The sequence below is a fragment of the Pongo pygmaeus genome, chromosome 1 (assembly GCF_028885625.2).
Source record: "Pongo pygmaeus isolate AG05252 chromosome 1, NHGRI_mPonPyg2-v2.0_pri, whole genome shotgun sequence".
NCBI classification, from domain to species: domain Eukaryota; kingdom Metazoa; phylum Chordata; class Mammalia; order Primates; family Hominidae; genus Pongo; species Pongo pygmaeus.
The window spans coordinates 167,859,854-167,886,154 of record NC_072373.2 but is presented as its reverse complement, the minus strand read 5'-3'; the positions used below and the strand labels follow the sequence as shown (position 1 = coordinate 167,886,154).

The window sequence follows — 26,301 nt, the reverse complement described above, 5'->3', positions numbered from 1 at the left end:
TTTGTCTGCAGGCTAGAAAGAGCCCTCACCAGAAACTGAATCTGCTGGGACTTTGATCTTGGACTCTCCAGCCTCCAATACTATGAGAAGTAAATGTCTGTTGTCTAAATTTCCCAGCATAGATAGTATTTTGTTATAGCAGACTGAGCTGACTAAGAGACTGTGCCCTGTTTCGCTGGAGCTGGGAAGCAGTTTCAAAGGCCTTCACTTGGCCTTCCCCACCATTACAGGCAAAAGTCCTAATGCATTTGCATCAATTGCCAAAATGACAACCCCATTATACATTTGAAGAGTGGGGAAATGACCACTAGGTGTGGTCACAGATCCAGTAGTAAACTCACTCTGAGCCAGACCTTGCCCTGACTCCATTTACTAACTGGCTTCTCTATGCCCCCGTTATAACAGAAGGCCACAATGATGCTTGTGGTCTGTGGATAACAAGTTAAATTCATACCCTCTGTCTCACAATCCTTGGAATGTTTGGGTATGTCCATTTCCCCAGGGCACAATTACCCAAGTAAATGACTAAAGATCCCTTTGGGGAAGGACTGAGGAAACCATTACCATTTATACTTGTTAGGTATAGCAAGGTCCTTCCTCCTGGCCTCTTCAGTCAATGGGTTCCAGGTCTAAAAATGCTCTGGTCTGGAAACTAAGGAATTGACTATTGGGTGACTATCCTTAGCATCCTGGTCATCTATCCTTAATTTTTTTTTTCCCACTGGTACAAAATAATAGAGCTTAGTTGGTTGTCTATCTATTTTGCCCCTAAAGACACCACCATCTAGTAACCATTTCTATAACTCTCTGAGGGTCAGGTCCCCTTGGTAGGTCATTATAATTGTGACCTCCTGGCTTCTGGTAATTAAGCACTGCCAGTTGGCCAGTATTGTTTTGGGGTCTATCATCTCCATTGCTATCAGTGAGTCAAAGTCTGGGAGGCCTCTGCTACCATCAGTCCTGGCTTGCAGAGAGCCACCACTGAACTTTTTTAGTGATGTTTATGTCCTTTGCATTCCCTATGGCCTTGGTAAATGGTGTGTCCTCTGGGCCTTCCCTCAGAACATAATGATCATAACCTTCCAGGCGTATGTAATATATCCACTCTAGCAGACCCATTTCTGTGAGCCTTTTAATCGCTTTTTGAGCCACCTGCCTGCCCTAGCACTCCTAGCATTTCATTTTCTTTTCCCATGCTTTTAGGAGCCATTGTAGTAGTTAGTGAGTGTTCACATAAATTCTTGGGGGTCCTTGGCAGAATATTAAATCCTGTATTTGGGAGACTACTCCAAATTCAATGTAACTTTCCCATTCAATTTTATGTTCCAGCTACCCTTGCTTAAGCATCATCTGAATCCAGCCCCATGTACTCTTCCGAAGCTCCTGTTGGTACATGCTTGTCTAGGTCTTATATCTTCTTTGGGGAACAGTCCTTTACCTCTACCCATCAGGCACAGCACTTTCCCAACTAGGTTACGCTATGATTTAACCCTAATTATAGATCTACTGGCCAGAAGGCTAGATGACAGGTGTGAGTGCTGGCGGAAGGGAGAACATGCCTTTCAAGTAGAAGCCTCTGCGATGTCTTCTAGTACAGGAAAGTGATAGCTCTTAGTAGGGAGGAGGGGCCACACTGCAGGCATCAGAGGAGCCTGGGGAATCAAAGTTTTCATGATCACTACCCAGATGTCCCCTCCATATGTCAGGGTGCTAGATTTTCTCAACCATGGCCCTGACTTTGACACAACAGACCTATTTTAGGCATTTAACCATCTTTTAAGTTTGGCCACTCTAAAGTAGTCTTGATGCTCAGCTTTCTCCACCCTTACCCTGCAGATGAGAGCTGTTTTTTGTGCAACAAAGAGGTGCTCTGGCTTTCATACCAGACCCTCAATTGCTTATTACCTACCCTTAGCTGTTCTTTATTTTTCTGTTAACCATGGAGTTTAGCAATAGCCATCCAATTCTATTATTCTTATAGCTACAACTTCCACCATATGTGTTAACTGCCAGATATATCACACCTGCAAGTGCATTCTCTTCCACCTGGTACATCATCCTGATTGGACAATTACCTTTTGCCAGGAGCTGACTATGCTTCACCTACCACCTGCTAGGTAGTGTATAATTCAGCTCCCAAACCTCATCTGGTTGTCTACTTTCTCCAACCAATCCTCGTACTAATTCTTGCAGGCAGGCTTCTTGAGGAGCAGGTGCAGAGAGAGACAAAGCTGGAGCATAAGATGTGAAAGGAAGGGAGAGGAAGTAGGACTGGGAAGAGAATGAAGTCAAATTCCAGTACAGGTCCAATAAAGCTTTGGCCAGCCTGGCTAAGAGCTCTGGAGCGAATACTGCCCATCAGAGGTTTCCAGTGGTGGGCCATAATGGCTGAGCCTTTATAGTCCAGCCTTGCTTAATCACCCAGTTTAGGCTGCAAAGAGCATGATTGTGGGCAAGGCCATTGTCTGCGATTGAAGCAGAGTCTAATGGAACTGACAACTGGAGGTACTCTTTGCAGCTTGGGAGCAAGTCCTTCCTTGAAGGGGGATCTGGGCAGCTCATCTCCATATCTACCACAAGGGCAAACAGATACCCAGCACATTCTCTTCTCAAGGAACCAAAAGCTGTACAGTACTTTTCCATTTTTCATCTTTTGGGGATATCTTCACCAGCTGGGGATTTTTTTTTAACCTGGTAAGGGGAAGCATAGCAGAGAATGCTATTTGTCCTCTAATATCCATTCTATCCTTCTTCCTTAATATTATAACCCCTGATTTTTAGTTGGGTATATGGCCACCCAGAATAATGTTGTTGTCAAATGACTAAGTTCTGGCCAATGGGCTATAGGTAGGAATGGTGTGTACAGCTTCCAGGAAGTATCCTTAAAGAGAGGGGACCATGGTCATCTCTGTCCTTTTTTCTTTCCTGCACAGGAGTGTAGACACGATGGCTGGAATTTAAACAGCTATAAAGGACCGAAAGGTAGAAGCCACATGTTGAGAATGGAAGAAATTAATTAGGTCCCTGATGGTCACAGAATCACCATACTAATCTAGACTGCCTACTTCTGCATTAAGTATACATGATAAAGAAATGAATATTAATTTTAGCTAAGGACACTTAAAAATATTCTGTTACTTATAAACAAACCTATTCCTATCGGATGCAGAGTTTGGTTCCTATAAATTTGTGCTACACATAACCTTAAAAGAAATGTGGTGTTTAGTGGAAGCATTTGGGCAGTGGGTGGTAAAGACTCAGATACTGCAAGATGGAAAACTGGTGACCTTTGTTCTCCAGTTGCCAGACATTTGGTAAACCTGTTGCCAGCTTTAGAAGACAGATCACACGCCAATCAAAATTGTGGCATGAAGGGAAATGGTTGGAAATATCTATAAACTTGGTATTTGCTGGCTTTTTCTTGACACTTTAAACCAAGTTCTATGAGAGATGAATTCAGGCCAGAAGTAACCAATTTGCATGTAGAAATGGAAAAGAATACAGTTTTGCTAAAGGAGAAATTCTGTCTGTAATCCAAGTGGATTAAAAGTCTCATAATTTGGGCTGGACGTGGTGGTTCATGCCTGTAATCCCAGCACTTTGGGAGGCTGAGGCGGATGGATCATGAGGTCAGGAGTTCGAGACTAGCCTGGCCAACATTGTGAAACCCCGTCTCTATTAAAAATACAAAAATTAGCTGGGCGTGGTGGCGGGCACCTGTAATCCCAGCTACTCGGGAGGCTGAGGCAGGAGAATTGCTTGAACCCAGGAGGTGGAGGTTGCAGTGAGCCAAGATCATGCCACTGCACTCCAGCCTGGGGGACAGAGCAAGACTCCATCTCAAAAAAAAAAAAAAAAGTTTCATAATTTGAAGCTTTAAAGGGTGGAAAAAAAACCCACTTCTTCTATACCTTTAGACTGAAGTACAGTTGGCCCTCCACATTCATGGGTTCCATATACATGGATTCAACCAACCACAGATCAAAAAACCTTATGAAAAAGGTACACAAAGTTCCAAAAAGCAAAACTTGAATTTGCCATGTGCCAAGTGTTAAATACTATGTTAAATTCATGTGAATGATGTGTAGGCATTGTATTAGGTAATTAAGTAATCTAGAGGTGATTTAAAGTATACGTGGGATGTGCATAAGTTGTATGCAAATACTACGCCATTTTATATATGGGACTAGAGCATCCTTGGATTTTGATATCCATAACGGTCCTGGAACCAATCCCCCATGGATACCAACGGATGACTGTACACAGAAACAGTGCCTGTGAAACTTTGGAAGGAAATATGCCTGACATTTACCCACACAAGACTGACAAATATAGGATTGAGAATGCTGTGAACCTATTAAATCCCGTTGTTTCCAAAGGGATTAGCTGTCATTAAGTGTGGGGTGGCTGGGGAGCACACAGAAACTAGGAAAAAACTTTCTGGGCTTAAAAACTCATCTAGGCAATAACTGTGGCTAGAATTTCTCCCACAAACAACTGACTGAAAGCAAAAGGATGGGAAGCATATTAAATTTTTACATTAATCATATTGCCAGAGACACACCAAGCTTCTGCTATTGCTACTGACAAGCACAGCTGTGGAGGTGTTTGATTTTTCTGAAGCAGCATTAGCAGAAGCCTCAGTGTCCAGCCACTTGTCCTGTGGGCCTTGACAGACAGGACGTAGGATATGCATGGCACTGGTGCAGATCATAGTGGGTATAGTGTGGTTCGAGGGTCAGCAGCGCAAGCAGCTTTCTGATGGTGGAGGTTTCCTAAGCATGGCAGCAGCAGTGTGATTCAGAGACGTCATTTCCTGACCATAGAAGAGTCATTGCTTCCTTGGTGGCCTGGCTCTGGGAAGACTTTGGGACTCATTCCTGAAAAACTAATCTAGAGCCTATTTAATCAACCCTCCCAAGTATTCAATACCTTTGTGTTTATACTAGCTGAAATGGTTTCTATTTTCCGCAAATGAATCTTAACTGATACCACACATTGTGTACAGGAAGAATAGTGGCTGCAGACAATAGGATCTCAGGGATATGGGAAAGTAGAATTGCTTATCTGTTCTCGTGGAGTTTGAAAGTAGCAATAATTATGCTAGTACTAGAAAATGAGACACTGCTAGTCTGTGGTGCACAATGGCTAAGACTGACCTATATATTTTCTGATCTTGTCCTTGTATATTTCGTGATCTGCTGGTTCAATATCTGTTTGTACGTTAAACACCTCAATCTTAATATTCTAAGAACGATGATCCCTCCCATTGAGCCCACTAAGACCCCCATTTTAGCAAGGACCAACACTAAGTTGCTCAGGTTAAAAAATAATAATAATTGTTACTCTTGTTTTCTTTTTCTGGGTGGGGGGGTCGAGGGCAGGGTCTCACACTGTTGCCCAGGCTGGAGTGCAGTGGTGCATCTCGGCTCACTGCAGCCAGGGGATCCTCCCCCCTCATCCTCCCGAGTAGCTGGGACTACAGGCACGTGCCACCACGCACGGCCAATTTTTGGAGTTTTTTTTGTAGCGATGGGTCTTGCCATGTTGCCCAGGCTGATCTTGAACTCCTGGGTTCAAGCGGTCCACCGGCCCTGGCCACCCCGACCTGTTTTTTCTTACATTATCATACAGCCAATCCATCAGTAGAGCTCGTTGGCTGTGCTCAAAATATATCTTGAACCCTATCAGTTTTCAACATCCCACCATCTTATTCCAGACTACCATAATTTATTCCTTGGCTTATTGAACCAGCATCTTGGCTGACCTTTCTGCTGGTACTTTTGTTTTTTGAGACAGAGTTTTGCTCTTGTTGCCCAGGCCGGAGTGCGGTGGCGCGATCTCGGCTCACTGCAACCTCCACCTCCTGGGTTCAAGCGATTCTCCTGCCTTAGCCTCAGGAGTAGCTGGGATTACAGGCCTGCGCCACCACGCCCGGCTAATTTTGTATTTTTAGTAGGGACAGGGTTTCTCCATGTTGGTCAGGCTGGTCTCGAATTCCCGACCTCAAATGATCGGCCCGCCTCGGCCTCCCAAAGTGCTGGGATTACAGGCGTGAGCCACCGCGCCCGGCCCTGCTTGTACTCTTGAAGGTCAACGTGTAATCCCGCCACTCCACAACTCAGAACCATTTAACGACTCCCATCTCCTTACTCGGCTTACCCAGGGTCCTGCCTTTCTCACTCATCTCATCTCCTCCTATCTTCTTTCCCAAATTCACTGCGCTCTAAGCGCCCTGGCCTCCTTGCTTCTTTTCAAGAACACCAAGCACATTAAGCTTCAGGACGTTTGTAACTTGCTGTTCTCTCTGCCCGCACCATTCTTCCCTCAGATTCCTCCAAGCTTTTTCATTCAGCTCTACTCAAATGTCAACTCAAAGAGGTCTTTCCAGGCTATTGTATTCATCACTTATCTTAGTGTCACTTGTATCTCCCTCTCCAGAATGTAATGCTCCTTTATGACAGGGAATGCCTTTCATCCCTCGCGCCTTGAAGAATGCCTGGCACATAGTAGGCACCTTAAAAATACTTGATTAAATGGATTTGGGCTGAACGTATCCTGCTTAAGTGCAGCACTTGAGCTGAGGTCACCTCACCAAAGCAGGCACACAAAAGGAAACACACAACCAGATGAGGCCTGCCTGCCGCTCCTGAACCCTTTGGGAGGGCTCCCGCGGCCGGAGCTGGGCCTGAAACTGTTCTTTCGTTTCCTCCTGCGGCCGAGAAGGGTAAACAGGCGAAAATGAGGCGAGCAGGGGCTGAGGAGCGGGCCTCAGCTCTACAGCATTCGCCTGAGAATGTATGGTTATCCGTGGCAGCGCCTTGTCTCATTGGATGGCCCTAGGCCTAGTGTGGCCGCGACTCCGAACTGTAAGACCTGGCGCGGCGGCTCCCAGCCAAGCAGCCATTTTCCGAAGCTGCTCTCCTGGTAACCCCGCCCGGGCGCGTACGCACGAACGGAGGCGGGGCTTACCGCGAGGGCCTCGCTCCGGAAGCCGCACCCTCCGCGGCGTCCCACCGTCGAGGATTAACAAAACGCCAAACAAGATTTTAACAGTCGGCAGCGAAAGCGCGCACTCGAGCGCCAATGAGAGCGGAAGGAGGGGCACCGCGCCTGAGGAACACTCCGTATGTCGAACAATGATTGGCTGAAGCCCACCTTTCTTCTTTTTTACTATTAGATGGGCTTGCTGCTCCCGCCCATCTAATTGGCTTTGGTCTAGGTACTTCTGATTGGCTTCCCCCGGGCGGTGGGAGGCGCGGTTTTGGGGATTGTTCATCATGGATTGGTGAATTTGGGCTCCTTCTCGAGGCGGTGGCCCATCCCGTCTGCTCTCTGTCCCGTCTCCCGACCCGTACGCTTTTCCCTCAACTCGCGCGCACGAATGGTTAAAAAAAGGGTGTGAGGCTCGAGCCCGCCAGCCAGGCCGCTAGCACCTCGCGCGCGCCCTCAGCGAGGACCCGCACGAGCTGCCCGGCTCTGTGCCTGCGTTGTTTGAAACTGTGGAACCCGTTAGGCTCTTGGGGAACTACAGTCCCAGCTGGCTCCGGAGCCCGTGCGTGCCAGGGGCGAGTGGCCGTCGCGAGACGGCTCCTGCCTTTCGTGTCTCTGCAGCGTGGAGACTGGAACCGGCAATTTCAAAGGACGCCACGTTCAATCGCAGCGCTGGCGCGGGCGGAGGCTAAAACACGGGGGTCCTGAGACTGAGGAAAACGCGCCAAGTTCCCCTCGGTGGCGGAGTGCTAAAGACCCTAGCGGTTCAGGCGTTCGGCGAGCGGGGCCGCTGCTTGTTGCGCTCCTGGCTATCCCGGGGCGGGCGCAGATGGGCGCAGCTCCCGGGATGTAGTTGGTGTCGGTGCAAGGCGGGAGCCAGCGGCGGTCGGGGTTCCCGCTCTTGGGAGCGGATGGTCACTCCCCCGCGGGGAGGGCGAGCCGACCAGATTTTCCTGGGGCCGGGGACCCGGCGGGCTCGGGGCAGGGACTCACCTGTCGCACCCACACTCATTCGGGTTGGACTTGCCGGCGTCACCGCCGCAGACCTCGCTTTGGGCCATGACCAGGTAAGGAGGGCCTGGGAGGAGGGGCCGGCGCCCGGGCGCGGGGGCAAGTTCGGCCGGCGCGGGAGAGGAGCTGCCGGGGAGACCCCGGGACCGTGTTGGCCTCGCACCCTGGTCGACCTGCCAGCGGGAGCCCTGTGTGCCTCGGGCGTGGCGCCTGTCTTGCCGCCGCCGGGACGCGAGAAGGCAGGTGCGGGCTGGGCGTAAATAGGCCAACTCCGCGGCGAGGGCGCCCGGCGCGGGGGTGTGGGCCGAGGACGCCGCCGCCAGCTTCCCCCGACCGGGCAGCCCGGTCGCTGCTCGTCCTTCCAGCTTCCTTTCCGTTCCCGAGAGCAGTGAAGGATAGGGAGAAAGAAACGTTTCCACGCAGGTTGCCCTGTGTCGGTAATTGCGAAATTTTACCGCGCATTTTCTTTCACTTACACTTTTTCAAGAAGTGTTTAGAACTCCGCGTGTCTTAAACCTTGGCGAAGATGTCCTTGTAGATTTTTCTTGAAAAATCAGAATCGAGTCGTGTCATCTTATAAAGAATTTAAAACTATTGGGACTGAGTGTTCACGCTGTCAACCGATAATGGTCGATTCGTCGTGCTTTCTGCGAAAGTTGATTTAGTTACAGGAGAAATATTTTGGATGTAACAGCCCCCCAGTTATAAGGAAAGTCAGGAGCAAGAAATAGCAAGGAAGATACTGCACCTGGCAAAATGTTACATTCTCGGTGTGAGCTTTGCTTTGAGGGGCTAGGAGGTTTGGTTTTTTGATTAAGCTGACGATCCGCTATTTCACCTGCCTAATCATGATCTTCCCTTCTGTGTAGTCTGGTTACTCTGTCGGTTTGAGATCCAGTTTCTGTCATCCATTAAATTGGCTCTCGAGAAAAACCTTTTATCAGAATCATCATTAATGCTTGGCGATCGCTGAGAACTTAGCGCAGGTTCGTTTATCATTCAGAAGACAGCGCTTCCTCAGAAGCATTAGGTGGACAGGAGAGTAAGTGAAGTTGGAGACAGAATGGGGAGATGGATCAGCTTTCCAGTTCTTCCTGACTTGGGTCTCAGAAATGGTTTCAGTGCTGAGTTCAGTGTGAATTCCTAGATCAGTGTCAGCCATGTGAAATGCTTATTAAGGATAGAATTTGACTGAGTCTTGTGTAGTTCATTTTTACTGTGCATTTTAAATTTGAAACTCGTTGCTGAAGTTTTGGGCTTCAAGTAATTTTATGGTAATACTCTAGTCAGATAATTTTTCCTCCCATGTCCTGAAAAATAGGACTGATGTAGAAAATACTAACTCCTACAAATGTTGCCATATTTTTTTCATGTGAAAGTTTTACTTTAAAACAGGGTGGGAAGGTTGCAAATGGCAAACCAAATCATCTTTTTTTTCCTACTCAAAGCACTATTTTTAAAATCCAAAGTTTTTTAAAAAAGTTTGGAAAACGAGTATTGTGGTTTCTAGTGCATTAAGAATTGGATTTACACAAAGTGCATCGAACAGTTTTTTGTATCACGGTCTCAACTTTGCTTGTGTTTTATTATTTTTCACTTACGGTTTTAGGTATAACAACACCATCTTTATGCCTTGAATGCAAGTTATACTTTAATAAGCTTTTTAGGTACTTTATTTTCATGTATTCATGTTAATAACTAGAAAAGGCATTGAAAGAGAGGACTCATCGTCCAGCACTACTTTGATTTTCCATTCATCCTTTCCTACCTTGTACTTGAGAATTAGAGGTGGTAGTGCTCAGTCAATATTTTCTGAATGAATCATTATAATGAAATATTAAGTTTTTTGTTTTTTGTTTTTTTGAGACGGAGTCTTGCTCTATGGCCCAGGCTGGAGTGCAATGGCACGATCTTGGCTCACTGCAACCTCCGCCTCCCGGGTTCAAGGGATTCTCCTGTCTTCAGCCTCCTGAGTAGCTGGGATTACAGGCGCCCGCCAACACGCCTGGCTAATTTTTGTATTTTTAGTAGAGATGGGGTTTCACCATGTTGGTCAGGCTGGTCTCGAACTCCTGACCTCGTGATCCACCCGCCTCGGCCTCCCAAAGTGCTGGGATTACAGGCGTGAGCCGTCGCGCCCGGCCCTTGAAATAATAAGTTTTTACTACTTATACTATTTTACTGTAGGTCTACTAAATAGGATATTTTGTAATGCGACCCTTAATCCATAGCAGGCTGATTTTAAAAATTCAGTAGCTTCTGTTTTTTGTTCTTTAAGAATAGTGTGGTATGCTTCTTCATTTAAGCAATAAATATTGAGTGCTTATTGGCAGGCATTAGGTTTTCAAATATTAATTTCTAATTTGTACCATTCCTTTGGTAAATTTGTTTTCAAAATTGATTTTGTTGCCAAAACTGATAACCAAAAACTAATGAAACTTTCTCTGTGATTAACAGATATAATTGGTGATTACAACTTTCCTCTATAAATTAACTCTTGACACTCCTTGGGATTTGAAGGAAAAAATGCCTGGTGTCATACCTAGCGAAAGTAATGGACTTTCAAGAGGTAGCCCATCAAAGAAAAACAGACTTTCCTTAAAGTTTTTTCAGAAAAAGGAAACTAAGAGAGCTTTGGATTTCACAGATTCTCAAGAAAATGAAGAAAAAGCTTCTGAATATAGAGCATCTGAAATGTATGTATCTTACATTTCTATACTTTAAAAATTCTACAGTGAAGCAGTAGTGAACTTGGTTGACACCTCCAGTCTGATTTGATAGTCTATAGCGGCACAAAAAAAGTACACTTCAGTGTACTTCTTAGTCAAATCTAGCAGTTTATAGTAGGAACAGCAAAACTGGTGGTTCCCCATAGGAATCACATCCATAATGTTTAACTCATGAACACTGTGCTCAGCCATTTAGACTAACTTGGAGAAATATTTATTGACTAAAATTGTCTTTCTGAGTTTAAATTTGATTATTTGTAGTGCAAAACATCTGTGTAGGGGTAAAAGTTTTTTTATATATATATATTTGTTTGGTTCAGAAGACTTGACAGTTATAAGACATTTTAAACTCTGTAGTCATGTAACTAGTCATACCTGTTGGAGGCATACGATTGCAAATTATAAAAATAAACTTAAAAATAAGTAATGGTTTTGATGCAAATAAATTATTTAGCTCCAGAAAATAAATCAGAACAAAGTGGAATACTTTATTCCACCACCAGCAGCTCTAGCTGGAGTCTGTACTACTTCCCTGTTTAACATATAGGCACTCTGCTGGGTGACTAAGGTGGATTTGGTCCCATGTGTTAATTTCCTGATAGCTATCAATAACCAGTTGAGGAGATTTGTGAGAGTGAACCTTTTGTTTATCAGCATTCATACTTCTGAATACTTTGAGGTGCTAGAGTAATAATAGCTAGCAATCGTAAAATAAATGAAAATACGGGGAGGACCTAGTGGTTTTTTTTGTTGTTGTTAAAGAAGTAAAAGAATAGTAAACTTAAAGCATTTGTTTTTTGGGATGGGGTCTCCTTGTGTTGCCCAGGCTGGTCTTGAACTCCTGGGCTCTAGCAGTCCTCCCAAGTAGCTGGAATTACATGTCAATGCCACCACACCCACCTTCTGAACATTTTATTTTTAAGTGAGGGATAGCTACATATTTTTTTTTTTTTTTTTTTTTTTACCAGCAGGAAGTCATATATAATTCTCTTCATAGACTTTCTTTCCTCTGAATTCTTATTAATAGACTCTTACTTAGTGCAGCCTCTCCCAAATATTGTCGTGGTTAGTTTATTCCCAGGTTTCTGTTCAGTTAAACTACTTGATTAAAATGTCAAAGTAGATGAAACAAATCACAGTCTCTCAGTTCCTCAATTTTCTACTCTGTAAAATAGGATTAACATCCTTTTAAGGGAATTGTTCTGTGGCTTGGTATGTGTAATAATGTTTTTAAATGCTTTTAAAACTTTTATGCTGGGCATATAGCAATTTTTGAGCCTGTATTTCTAAAAATGTCATCTGAACAAGATTCACATACTTTTCAGATTATACAACTTTTGGGAAAAGACTAAATCTACAGAAGTAATATTTTCACCTTGTTTCTTTAAGATAACTACTTGATTATCGTTCTCCCTTCTATATTTCATAGTGATCAAGTTGTTCCTGCAGCACAGTCTTCACCTATAAACTGTGAGAAGAGAGAAAACTTGTTACCATTTGTGGGACTGAATAATCTCGGCAATACTTGCTATCTTAATAGTATACTTCAGGTAAATTGGCAATTTTGCTATATCATAAAGCTTTAGTAGGCAAAGAATGATGTAACATTTAATGTTTCTGAGTTATTAGAGGACTTTAATGTCCATACTGTCTTTGCCTTTGTAAATAAACCAGAATAGGCTAAAATAATAAGTTGCATGTTATTAAACTTCCTTTGGGGTAAGAGAAAGTGATAGACTAAAGGTGGGATAGCAAAATTGAGTAGACCTTAAGTGGAAGGTCAAACCTTTAATTTCTTTCTCCGATTCCTGGTGCTACAGTGATAGGTATCTTATCCCTTGGAAGTAACGTTGGCGTTGTGTTGTGTGTCCTTGTAACCTTAAAATCTTAGCAATATCTGCCCAGGTGTAGTGCTTTGTGCTAATGAGGGAAGACACTGGGCTACTACTGATGAGGTGGAGAACAAATTTTGACACAAAACTTAATCTCAGAATTTTAGGTAACACACGTTAAAAGTGCTCTATAGAAAGCATGATATTGTTTTAATGATTTTACATATATTGTTTGTTCAGTAAACACTTAGACAATCTCACTTTTTATAGGTATTATATTTTTGTCCCGGTTTTAAATCTGGAGTAAAGCACTTATTTAATATTATTTCAAGGAAGAAAGAAGCTCTAAAGGATGAAGCCAATCAAAAAGACAAGGTAAGAAAAATAAAGAACAGAAAATAACGTAAAAAGCAAAAGTAAATTAATGGAAATTTACTTGCCTGGAAATGAAGAGGATTGGGGGGGGTGGATGACAAAGATTATTTCTCTGTTAATGAGCTATTGTCAGGCAATTATTTTTCATTCTTTCAAGGTAGCTAACTAGATAATTCCCTTTTACAGTGTTTGCTTCTGTAATCTGTGTATCAAACTTGTTACTTGTATACTATACATTATTGTATACTATAATCACAATATGTCATACCCATGTACAACTTATTTACCCATTGTTTTCAAATTGAGTTAAAATTTAAATACAGTGTATTTAAAGACATCTTTAACTTCCATAATTAAAAAACCATTGTAATTCACATAAATAGTAATTCATAATTCCTCTTAAAATTACAAAAAAGACCAGGCGTGGTGGCTCATGCCTGTAATCCCAGCAGTTTGGGAGGTCAAGGTGGGTGGTAGATTGCTTGAGCGCAAGAGTTTGAGACCAGCCTGGGTAACATGGCAAGACTCTGTCTTTACTAAAAATACAAAAACTAGTAGGGCGTCGTGGTATGAGCCTGTAGTTCCAGCTAATTGGGAGGCTGCGGTGGAGGATTGCTTGAGCCCAGGAGGTTGAGGCTCCAGTGAGCCGTGATCAAGCCACTGCACTCCAGCCTGGGCGACAGAAACCCTGTCTCAAAATAAAAAAATAAAAAATAAGGCTTATTTGTACATCCCTTAAAATTAGTGCTACTATGCAACTTAGAAAACCTAGTATTCTTAAGTGAGACAAAGACGAAGGGGGAAGGTACTTAATTTGTTCATAAAATTATTGGTTTGTGTGTTTCTTTCTTGACAGGGAAATTGCAAAGAAGATTCTTTGGCAAGTTATGAATTGATATGCAGTTTACAGTCCTTAATCATTTCGGTTGAACAGCTCCAGGCTAGTTTTCTCTTAAATCCAGAGAAATATACTGATGAACTTGCCACTCAGCCAAGGCGACTGCTTAACACACTCAGGTATAGCCTATAATATAATTTTAGGGTTTCAATTTAGCTACTTGTTTATATCCTTGGAGGAGAATGATATGTGAAGAAAGAGGAATACAGGGCAAGGAAAGTAGAAACTCTAGGTCCACAGTCCTTTATATCCCAGAGGCTCTGAATACTGGAAATTTTTTTCATAAATTTGGTGCTAAATTCGTTAGATCTGAATATGTTACATGAGGCTTTTTATAGTCATTCATATTTATCTCTAACATGAATATTCATACATCCTTCTATAGAAGTAGTAATGTGTTTAATTATAGAGTACTCCCATATCAAGTCGGTGATAAATATTTTACTTATATGCCATATTATCATTGAATCTGAAAATGTCTGAATTTCTAAATGTGTGGTCCTAAGGATTTCACATTAGGAATTATAGGACTATATTCAAAATATGTGTAACAACAGTAAATTCCAAATATTCTATTTTTATATGTGATTAGAGGAGAACTGTTGGCTAACTGGATTAGATTGCTTTTTGGTATTTTCTTAAAAATGAAACTTTACATATAAAATAGTCTTATTCAAATACAATTATAGGGCAAGTCTTTAAAATAATCACTTAAGCATTTAGTTTAAAAATAGAACTAGGTGCAGTGTATTGCTATACCTTAGTTAAGAGGTATTGTATGCCGGTCACAGCTCACACTTGTAATCCCAGCACTTTGGGAGGCCAAGGTAGGTGGGTCATTTGAGGTCAGGAGTTCAAGACCAGTGTGGCCAACATGGTGAAACCCCGCCCCTACTAAAAATACAAAAATTAGCTGGGTGTGGTGGTTCACACCTGTAGTCCCAGCTACTCAGGAGACTGAGGCAGGAGAATCGCTTGAACCTGGGAGGTGGAGGTTGCAGTGAGCCAAGATTGCGCCACTGCAGTCCAGCCTGGGCAACAGATCAAGACGCTTGTCTCCAAAAAAAAAAGGAAAACCATTGTAACGTGGTGGCCAAGAGCGGGTTTGAATACTGGCTTTTCATCTTTTCATCCTAAGTAGTTCTGTGACCTTGGGCAAGTTATTTAACCTGTCTGTGCCTTAGTGCCTATATCTGTCAGTAGTGGTGATAATAGTACCTCATAGGGTTATTGTGAAGATAATGTATACATAGGAGATAAAAAACATTTTGACTAAAACCTGATGTATGGTAAGCATTATCTAAGTATTATTAATATATTTAGAAGAGGATCAAAGTATTATAATGAAAATAGGGTACAATTTACTCTTACTTTTAGTTACAGGTAAGAAATTCCAAATTTGTGCTGAATAAATGTCTTGACATTTAAGAAATGAAATAATTTATGATTTTCCTTACATGAATTAATTTCTATATAGACTTTATGTACTGTATCTTCAAAACTAGAATAGATGAAATGGAAATTTTTATTTATAGGGAACTCAACCCTATGTATGAAGGATATCTACAGCATGATGCACAGGAAGTATTACAGTGTATTTTGGGAAACATTCAAGAAACATGCCAACTCCTAAAAAAAGAAGAAGTAAAAAATGTGGCAGAATTACCTACTAAGGTAGAAGAAATACCCCATCCGAAAGAGGAAATGAGTGGTATTAACAGCATGGAGATGGACAGTATGAGGCATTCTGAAGACTTTAAAGAAAAACTCCCAAAAGGAAATGGGAAAAGAAAAAGTGACACTGAATTTGGTAACGTGAAGAAAAAAGTTAAAGTATCCAAGGAACACCAGTCATTGGAAGAGAACCAGAGACAAACTAGATCAAAAAGAAAAGCTACAAGTGATACGTTAGAGAGTCCTCCTAAAATAATTCCCAAGTATATTTCTGAAAATGAGAGTCCAAGACCCTCACAAAAGAAATCACGAGTTAAAATAAATTGGTTAAAGTCTGCAACTAAGCAACCCAGCATTCTTTCTAAATTCTGTAGTCTGGGAAAAATAACAACAAACCAAGGAGCCAAAGGACAATCCAAAGAAAATGAATATGATCCTGAAGAGGACTTGGGGAAGTGTGAAAATGATAACACAACTAATGGTTGTGGACTTGAATCTCCAGGAAATACTGTTACACCTGTAAATGTTAATGAAGTTAAACCCATAAACAAAGGTTAGTATAGTTCTTAGACTTTGGACTTGAATCTCCAGGAAATACTGTTACACCTGTAAATGTTAATGAAGTTAAACCCATAAACAAAGGTTAGTATAGTTCTTAGACTTTGATAGGTAGAAGCATTAGCAGCTACAGAATTAGAATTTTCTCTTCCTAGATACATGTACAATATAATCTCTGGCTAAAATTGTTTTAAGAGAAGGAAATTTAACACTGAATGTGAACTATGGTGTTTTAAGTGCTATGCTTAGATTAATGTGTGTGTATATATTGTATTACATATGTGTGTGTGTGTGTGTATGTGTAATGTCATTAAAGTAATTTTAACTTACAGCTTATAAAGTAGGGAAGTTTGGCCAGGTATGTTAGCTGGCACCTGCAATCCCAGTACTTTGGGAGGCCTAGGCGGGCAGATCACCTGAGGTCAGGAGTTCAAGACCAGCCTGGTCAACATGGTGAAATCCCGTCTCTACTAAAAATGCAAAAATTTGCCAGGCGTGGCCGCGCACGCCTGTAGTCCCAGCTACTTGGGAGGCTGAGGCAGGAGAATCGCCTGAACCCGGGAGGTGGAGGTTGCAGTGAGCCAAGACGATGCCACTGCACTCCAGCCTGGGGCCACAGAGCAAGACTCCGTCTCAAAAAAAAAAAAAAATAAATAAAAGTAGGGAAGTTCAGTATATTTTAATGTACATTTAAGAGTACATTTCTCTTTATGCAGTGTTTGACATAAACTGATGAAGGACATTGCATTTAGTGAAATTTTTGACGTAGAGACTAAGTACAGTCATGTGTTGCTTAACAACAGGGATATGTTCTGAGAAATATGCTCTTAGTTTCATTGTGTGAATTTCACAATGTACTTACACAACTAGATGCTAGAGCGTACTACACAACTAGCCTATGTGGTATAGACCGGGGTATCTAATCTTTTGGCTTCCTTGGGCCACGCTGGAAGAAGTGTCTTGGGCCACACAAAATATACTAATGATAGCTGATGAGCCCCCCCCCAAAAAAATCAAAAAAGTCTCATAATGTTTTAAGAAAGTTTATGAATTTGTTTTGGGCTACAGGCAAGCTTTGCATGGCCTATTGCTCCTAGGCAACAAACCTGTACAGCATGTAACTACTGAATACTGTAGGCAACTGTAGCACAATGGTATTTGTGTATCTAAGACATATCTAAGCATAGATATGTAAATATAGGTACAGTAAAAATAATCATAGACTACTGTCATATGCAGTCCATTGTTAAATAATTGAAACATTGGTAGGTGGTGCATAACTGTAAGTTACACCATACTTGAACTAGATTTTTACCTAGTTTTTTCCAGATCTGCAGATATCAGGGAAAATGTGTAATATTGATGTGGTGAATAGTTTTACCGAAAATGTTATCCTTATTCTGGGTTTATTCTATGGGGAGGTGTCTGTAGGAAGGGAGTTAAAATACAACTGACTTTTTTTTTTTTTTTAATTTTTTTGGAGACAGACGGAGTTTTGCTCTTGTTGCCCAGGCTAGAGTGCAATGGCATGATCTTGGCTCACTGCAACCTCCACCTCCCAGGTTCAAGCGATCCTCCTGCCTCAGCCTCCCGAGTAGCTGTGATTACACGCATGTGCCACCACGCCCGGCTAATTTTGTATTTTTACTGGAGACAGGGTTTCTCCATGTTGGTCAGGCTGGTCTTGAACTCCTGACCTCAGGTGATCTGCCCGCCTCAGCCTCCCAAAGTCTTGGGATTACAGGCATAAGCCACCGTGCCTGGCCTACAACTGACTTCTTTTAGAGACAGTTAGTAATTCATAGTCAGTTTTATCTTTACAGGGACCTTAAATTTCATTAATAGGGTACCTCTAATAAGCTAATAATGCTAATAAGCTGATCTGTGAAAATGGAACTGTTATTCATGATATACTTTATTTAAATGGAAAAGTGGTTATTTGGACTATAATGAGAAACTAATCTGTATAGACTTACATTTTCCTATATTCATTTTAGGTGAGGAACAAATTGGTTTTGAGCTAGTGGAGAAATTATTTCAAGGTCAGCTGGTATTAAGGACGCGTTGCTTGGAATGTGAAAGTTTAACAGAAAGAAGAGAAGATTTTCAAGACATCAGTGTGCCAGTACAAGAAGATGAGCTTTCCAAAGTAGAGGAGAGTTCTGAAAGTAAGCAAAATTGGAGTCTTGTGTGGACCATGATGGAATATTTATAATTCTTTAACAACACAAAGTTTAATAGTAGCTGGTGTAATTAGGGAGGGGGAAAAAGCTAGCTTTTAGTGTCTAATGTAACCTTTCTGCTTATCTGGCTTCACTTATAAATGGTTAGCATTTGGGAAATCGTGACATCTTGATTTTGATATAGAGTGTGTTAGAATGGAAAACTGAAATGCTTTAATAAGTGTACCTTTGGGAACCTGAGTCTTTCAGAGCTACTGAGGTTTTTTTTTATTTTTTTGAGACGGAGTCTCGCTCTGTTGCCCAGGCTGGAGGGCAGTGGCGTGATCTCGGCTCACTTCAAGCTCTGCCTTCTGGGTTCATGCCATTCTCCTGCCTCAGCCTCCCGAGTAGCTGGGACTGCAGGTGCCCACCACCACGCTTGGCTAATTTTTTGTATTTTTAGCAGAGACGGGGTTTCACCATGTTAGCCAGGATGGTCTCGATCTCCTGACCTCGTGATCCGCCCGCCTTGGCCTCCCAAAGTGCTGGGATTACAGGCATGAGCCACTGTTGTGTCTAGTGCATACCACAAAATATGGAAATACCATAGGAAATAATAATGAGACAGGTTTACCTGTCACATATTGAAAGTTGGCAATTAAATGTAAACAGACTAGGCTTTTTGTTTTTGCTGTCATATTTTTTGGCCGATCAAATATATTTAAAAGATATGCATAAGTGCATAAGGATGCACTTATGAAAGTAGTTTCTGAAAGTAAAAAAAATCTCTTTAGTTATTTAGGAATGGGTCGGTCAGTTGAAATTAAATGCTAATTTTGAACATGAAACTTTGTGGTTTATTTTTGAATGTCTGAGAGAAGTATTTGTGAGTGAAAGGATTCTCTTTTTTAGTTTCTCCAGAGCCAAAAACAGAAATGAAGACCCTGAGATGGGCAATTTCACAATTTGCTTCAGTAGAAAGGATTGTAGGAGAAGATAAATATTTCTGTGAAAACTGCCATCATTATACTGAAGCTGAACGAAGTCTTTTGTTTGACAAAATGCCTGAAGTTATAACTATTCATTTGAAGTGCTTTGCTGCTAGTGGTTTGGAGTAAGTATTGTAAATAAGAACTATATGAAGAAAATGAGCTGCTGTAGAAGATAAGTCTTGTTCAAAATGCTGAGGAATATAAAGTACTGAAATGAAGTAGATTGTAAAAATTGCTTTAGTAAAGTTTTGTTCTCTTATTAATAGTTTCCCTGTAAAAATGAAACAACTTAAATCCTTTTGATATGAATACATATTCTATTAAGTATGATTTCTCTTTTTTTTTTTTTTTTTGGAAACAGGGTCTCATTCCAGTTGTCCAGGCTGGAGTGTAGTGGCACAGCCTCAGCTCACTGCAGTCTTGACCTCCCAGGCTCAGGTGATTCTCCCACCTCAGCCTCCTGAGTAGCTGGGACTACAGGTGCATGCCACCAATCCCAGCTAATTTTTTGTATTTTTAGTAGAGACAGGATTTCACCATGTTGCCCAGTCTGGTCTTGAACTTCTGGACTCAAGCAATCCACCTGCCTTAGCCTCACAAAGTGCTGGGATTACAGGCGTGAGCCACCATGCCCGGCCAATTTCTTTATTCATCTTTTCATATTCATTCCCTCTTAGATGTTAGTAGCAGAATTCAGTAGAACTGACTAAAGCAGGGAACAAATTTTGTATACATCAAGATTTTTTTGAAGGAGTGGGAAAGGCTAAATTCTTCCTAGTTTTAAGGTAAGCCAGGAAATCAAAGTAGTCTTTCAACAGTTTGAAAAAAAATGCTGATTGTTTTGGATAGTCTGTGTTTTTTTCTGACATGTATAATGTCATTGTATGTGTGACTTCTTTGTACATTAGTTGCTTGTTTGAAATTACCACAAGGGCTTCACGGTAGCTCTCTCACACTTGATTATGTCAGAAGATAACATATAGCCCCTTATTCAGTGGACCTTCCCTTTGCTAATAGTATAAAATACTATTTTATTTACTTTCCCAAATTTTGGTAGAGAAAAACTTCACACTAAAAATGACTAAAATGGGCTGGCCGTGGGTGGCTCACACCTGTAATCCCAGCACTTTGGGAGGCTGAGATGGATGGCCTGCACCCAGGAGTTCAAGACCAGCCTGGGCAACATGACAAAACCCTACCTCTACAAAAAATACACAAACTAGTTTGGTGTGGTGGCAGGCACCCGTGGTCCCAGCTACTCAGGAGGCTGAGGAGGAGGAGCCTGAGGTGGGAGGGTCACTTGAGTCCAGAAGGCTGTGGTGAGCCATGATTGCACCACTGCACTCAGCGTGGGTGACAGACCCTGCCTTTAAAAAAAAAAACCCAAAACGTAACATTTTCCGTTCAGGTTCGGTCTATTTAAAATACCATTTATTTTCTTAACTGCACAAAATTAGGAAAATAAAGGAAAAAATACAATTATTTCCTCCACAGAAATGCCTGAATATTAGAAGTTAATTTAAGTATTTTTTTGTTTCTGCATATATTATAAATATTATTCAAAGTTGGGGTCTTGTTTTGATTCTGCTTTTCTGATATATGAACACTGGATATTAAGGGTTCATTCAGATTTTTACTTGGTTTCAGATTGGGGTATAACATTTTGAATTTAAAATGGAATTACAGGAAACCTTTTCTTTTTTTCCTCCCAAAGGTTTGATTGTTATGGTGGTGGACTTTCCAAGATCAACACACCTTTATTGACACCTCTTAAATTGTCACTAGAAGAATGGAGCACAAAGCCAACTAACGACAGCTATGGATTATTTGCGGTTGTGATGCATAGTGGCATTACAATTAGTAGTGGGCATTACACTGCTTCTGTTAAAGTCACTGACCTTAACAGTTTAGAACTAGATAAAGGAAATTTTGTGGTTGACCAAATGTGTGAAATAGGTAAGCCAGAACCATTGAATGAGGAGGAAGCAAGGGGTGTGGTTGAGAATTACAATGATGAAGAAGTGTCGATTAGAGTTGGTGGAAATACACAGCCAAGTAAAGTTTTGAACAAAAAAAATGTAGAAGCTATTGGACTTCTTGGAGGACAAAAGAGCAAAGCAGATTATGAGCTATACAACAAAGCCTCTAATCCTGATAAGGTTGCTAGTACAGCGTTTGCTGAAAATAGAAATTCTGAGACTAATGATACTAATGGGACCCATGAATCTGATAGAAACAAGGAATCCAGTGACCAAACAGGCATTAATATTAGTGGATTTGAGAACAAAATTTCATACGTAGTACAAAGCTTAAAGGAGTATGAGGGGAAGTGGTTGCTTTTTGATGATTCTGAAGTCAAAGTTACTGAAGAGAAGGACTTTCTGAATTCTCTTTCCCCTTCTACATCTCCTACTTCTACTCCTTACTTGCTATTTTATAAGAAATTATAGAGTGAGTGTATTTTCCTTGTGTATATATTAAACACACCCACACAAACATTGGTAAAGTTGATTACATCAAAGAATCTTTATCTTTTGAAGCTACTGGATATTATTGGTCTCTAGGTTTTTATATAAATAGTGAAATTTCAATTACTGAAAACCATGTTAATTTTTAGAACTCATTTTCCTCAGTAGAGACTAGTGATGCATTAGCTTCTGGGAACAAACTTGTATCGGTTCTTAATTAAATTATCCAAAATGGAGGCATTTAAACACTTGGATTTACACCAATCTTTTGTGTTTGCTTTTTAAAATAAAGTGCTTGTATTTGTATTCTCCATATTTTGGAGTAATTATCTACATGATGTTTATAGTTCCTGTGGTTTTTCACCTAAGAAGCAGAATCTCATTCAGTACATTTAGTTTTATAAGAGTCATGAAGCTAAATCCTTGGGCTATGTCAGAGGCACAAAGTCTAGAATGTGTGTATTCACAATGGTGTATGTACATTTTGTGCCTTGATTCACTTAGAAAAGTGTCTCAGAAAACCTGGACGGTTCGCTTCTACACAAGAATTTTATATGTATTTATGAAGATGATTCTGTACCTTAGTATATCTTTTTGGGCATGGACTAATTTGTATCTGTTTAACTCATATTCTGCACGATCTGTATATAGTACATCAAACTTAGAGGTGTGACCTTAAATTTAACTTTTTTTAAAAACTGGGAGGTCAATAAAATTTAAACTGCTTAACTATGTATATGAATATTTGAATTTTTTACTTGTATATTTTTATAAATACAGCTGAATTTTCTTAAAGCGAATAAGTGTGTGTATACATATGTATATATATGAGAGAATAAGCATGCATAATTACCTTTATTACTGAATACTTTCTGACAGTGCAGAAGTTTTTCAAAGAGGAGAAATTGTGCTTAGTCCAGCCAAGCTGTCATATTTAAAAGAGGTTTATAATGAAATCTGTTGCATCTAATTGTCCTTTAAAGTAGACATGATTTAATGGACTCCAAAACTGGAAAAGTTAAGATGATGCTTTGGGCACACATAAAAACTTGGTTAAAATTTCATTTTAAACTAGTATACTGAAGTGGTAAGTGATGAATGATTTCATGACTTGTTAAGGGACATTCTTGGTACTAAGAGTTTTTCCTAGAAATGATTCTAAATATATAAATGCTATTGGGATAACACTATAATACCCCATTTCAACAAGGAGTGCCTTCTCAACTAAAAAAAAATCACAGTAGGCTGGGCGCGGTGGCTCACACCTGTAATCCCAGCACGTTGGGAGGCTGAGGCTGGTGGATCATGAGGTCAGGAGATCAAGACCATCCTGGCTAACACGTGAAACCCCGTCTCTACTAAAAATACAAAAAATTAGCCGGGCGTGGTGGCGGGCACCTGTAGTCCCGGCTACTCAGGAGGCTGAGGCAGGAGAATGGCATGAACCCAGGAGGCGGAGCTTGCAGTGAGCCGAGATTGGGCTACTGCACTCCAGCCTGGGCGACAGAGCGAGGCTCCGTCTCAAAAAAAAAAAAAAAAAAAAAAAAATCACAGTTACGTAATGTCTTAACATTTTTTCATAGGATGATGAGATGATAATAAAGTCATGGTTCTCCGCACCTTTCAGAATCACTAATGGAAATCCTTAAACAGTCCTGAGCACTACCCGTAAGTTTTGAATGGAATGGGTCTAGGATAGACACTGGGCCTCTAATACTTGAGAGACAGCCAGTTTTAAGAACTAACACAAATTCCTGATGTGGGAAAGTTCCATTTTAAGAAAAATGAAGTTTGTAAGAAGTTTGTATCATATGAATGTTTAAGAGGAAGCCTCTGTTCTGAAGGATGTCAGAAAATAATTGGTTTTGCATGATAATTAAGTCATAATCATATAAATCATAAAGTCCTTGATATTGTTAGAGATTTGTGAGATTTTTATCCAAACTCTTATATAAATGTAACCTAATGAGAAGTGATCCTTCAATGGTTCCTTATTCTCTCCCTTACGTTTATACCCACCACTGACCCCCAAAGAAGGGAAAATGTCACTTTTTTTGGAGGGGAGGGATTTCCATTCTTGACTCCTTACCTTTCCTTATTGTTCATTTGGCTCCTCAAATAGAGTTTTGAGGTTATGCCCTTCTGACTCAGATTTGGTCTAACAATGTAGACTCATCTGAAAAACGTTTTTGTGATTCAGTCTTTGAATTGATGTAGACAAGAGGAATTTGAGATGATACTGCCCATTAAAGTACATAGAGTGTGGGATATCAACCATCACTTAGGCTCTCAGAAGTAGATATTTTTTAGTATATTTTGAATATTTACTACATTGACTATAGAATGAAGGCAATACATTTAATCTGACCATTTTTTTTTTTTTTTTTTGAAACGGAGTCTAGCTCTGTCACCCAGGCTGGAGTGCAGTGGCGTGATCTCGGCTCACTGTTAAGCTCCGCCTCCTGGGTTCACGCCATTCTCCTGCCTCAGCCTCCCGAGTAGCTGGGACTACAGGCTCCTGCCACCTTGCCTGGCTAATTTTTTTTATTTTTAGTAGAGACGGGGTTTGACTGTGTTAGCCAGGATGGTCTCTCTCTCCTGATCTTGTGATCTGCCTGCCTTGGCTTCCCAAAGTGCTGGTTTTTGTTTTTGACTTAAGAGTCTTGCTCTGTCACCCAGGCTGAAGTGCAGTGGCGCAATCTTGGCTAACTGCAACCTCCGCTTTCCAGGTTCCAGTGAGTCTTATGCCTCAGCCACCCACGTAGTTCGGATTACAGGCATGGGCTACTACACCTGGCTGATTTTTGTGTTTTTAGTTTTCGCCATATTGACCAGGCTGTTCTCGAACTCCTGGCCTCATGATCCGCCTGCCCTGCCTCCCAGAGTGCTGGGATTATAGGCCTGAGCCACTGCACCCAGCCCATCTGATCAGTTCTTTTATATATATGTGTATGTATGTATGTATATGTGTATGTGTGTGTGTGTGTATATATAGAGAGAGATGATAGTGTTTTTTTTTTTTTTTTTTTTGAGATGGAGTCTCTGTTGCCCAGGCTAGAGTGCAGTGGCTCGATCTCTGCTCACCGCAACCTCTGCCGCCCGGGTTCAAGTGATTCTCCTGCTTCAGTCTCCCAAGTAGCTGGGATTACAGGCTCCTGCCACTGCCTGGCTAATTTCTCTATTTTTAGTAGAGACGGGTTTTCACCATCTTGGCCAGGCTGGTCTTGAACTCCTGACTTCATGATCCACCCGCCTCGGCTTCCCAAAGTGTTGGGATTACAGATGTGAGCCACCGCGCCCGGATCTGGTCAGTTCTTAAGTGATTCATGTAACTGGTCAGTAGAAGAAAAGGATTATAAATGATGCCATTCTGTAAGCTGCACTACTACTCAAAAACCATTGTTCTAAACTGTTCTGGAAATCATTACTATGCATTGTTTTGGAAAAACTTGCCAAGAATTAAAATGTTACTTCTCAAAATTTTTTTCTGTATGACTTTTTCATATAATTTTAGATGAATTAAAGCACCTAATTTTACTTTTTATATGCTTCTAAACTCTACAAGTGTCAGAAAATAGGTGATTTCTCAAACTCCAGCTGTGTTATCTTCATGGTGCTACAAGATAGCTTTAAGTAGGTTCTAATTTACTGGTTTACATCGTCAAAAACTGATGGCTGGCTTTAATTTGAAACAGAAATCATTCATTTTAGTTGCTAAGAATCATGAAGTTCATACTACTATCATTGGTGTAATAAGATTTAATCAAGTTAAGCTGTTGTCACTGGTATTAGTTATCCCAGTATTTAAATTATTTTACACAAAGGTTTTACTAAGTAAAGTTCTGCAATTCTAAATTCCTTTTTTGGGTATGTAAATGGAAAATAACTTTGAAACAGTTACCAAAGTCATTAATTTGGGGCTATCTATGATTTTTATTTTGCTAGGTTTGGAACTAGTTCTTGAGTCAGCCCTTTAATTGTTCTCTGCCATTGTCAATAATAAAAATTTTGAAGTCCCACTCAGTAAAATTAGTGTAAACATTCACATATTTAATAGTACCTTTAAAATAAGCATTACTACATTTAAAATGGTTCCAAAATGAATCTATAAATGGTAATATAAATTAAAAAATACGAACTTAAAGTGAATAAATTTAACGTTAGCTATGGTATAAATAATGGTAAATGTATAGTGTACCTTTGAGTCATTAAAATGTCTTAAAAGATAACAGCTTGTTACCAGAACATTAGAAACCATAGCCATGATTCTCAAGCATTAACAATCTACATTTGATATTTTCTTGGCCACTGCATTCTTCAATGAATAATAATTTCCAGAATTCCATTCCATGTTGTTTTCCAACAGATCTTTTCACACTTGATGTTGAATACATGGCTCTTTGCAGATGAATAATACAAGTGCATTCAGTTTAGAGATCCATTTTGCGAAGGCTCATTCGACTAAAGGAATCTCTGGGAAAAAAATGAGAGGACATATTACAAGAAAACAATTTTTGCATATACTTTTAAATGTCTTACATGGTTTTTTCTGCCAGTTACTTCAAAGTTTTGCCACCATTTCTTAGTAACTTCCAAGTTGGATGCTCAT

The 26,301-nt window shown here is 40.8% G+C and overlaps 2 protein-coding genes across 13 annotated transcripts in view; one reads left to right on the top strand and one right to left on the bottom strand.

Annotated features, from left to right (window-relative positions):
* The first annotated feature begins 6,485 nt into the window (after nucleotides 1-6,485).
* On the top strand, nucleotides 6,486-22,428 carry USP1 (ubiquitin specific peptidase 1). 2 transcript variants are annotated; one of them, XM_054500759.2, is made up of 9 exons: nucleotides 6,486-7,222; nucleotides 10,462-10,700; nucleotides 12,163-12,283; nucleotides 12,836-12,940; nucleotides 13,797-13,957; nucleotides 15,374-16,065; nucleotides 18,068-18,238; nucleotides 19,145-19,346; nucleotides 20,939-22,428. In XM_054500759.2, the coding sequence occupies exons 2-9, from the start codon at nucleotides 10,531-10,533 to the stop codon at nucleotides 21,672-21,674; spliced, it is 2,358 nt and encodes a 785-aa protein (XP_054356734.1). In that variant the 5' UTR covers nucleotides 6,486-7,222; nucleotides 10,462-10,530; the 3' UTR covers nucleotides 21,675-22,428. The 2 variants fall into 2 exon arrangements, with proteins under 2 accessions (XP_054356734.1, XP_054356753.1); XM_054500778.2 differs by lacking the exon at nucleotides 6,486-7,222 and adding an exon at nucleotides 7,497-8,060.
* A 3,293-nt stretch (nucleotides 22,429-25,721) lies between these two features.
* The window catches only part of DOCK7 (dedicator of cytokinesis 7), a 240,872-nt gene continuing 240,292 nt past the window's right edge, over nucleotides 25,722-26,301 (bottom strand). For all 11 annotated transcript variants that reach the window (XM_054484551.2, XM_054484560.2, XM_063654806.1 and 8 more), the window contains one exon: nucleotides 25,722-26,165. In XM_054484551.2, the coding sequence (XP_054340526.1) occupies nucleotides 26,123-26,165 (43 nt within the window). In that variant the 3' untranslated portion in view covers nucleotides 25,722-26,122. The remainder of the gene's footprint in view (nucleotides 26,166-26,301) is intronic.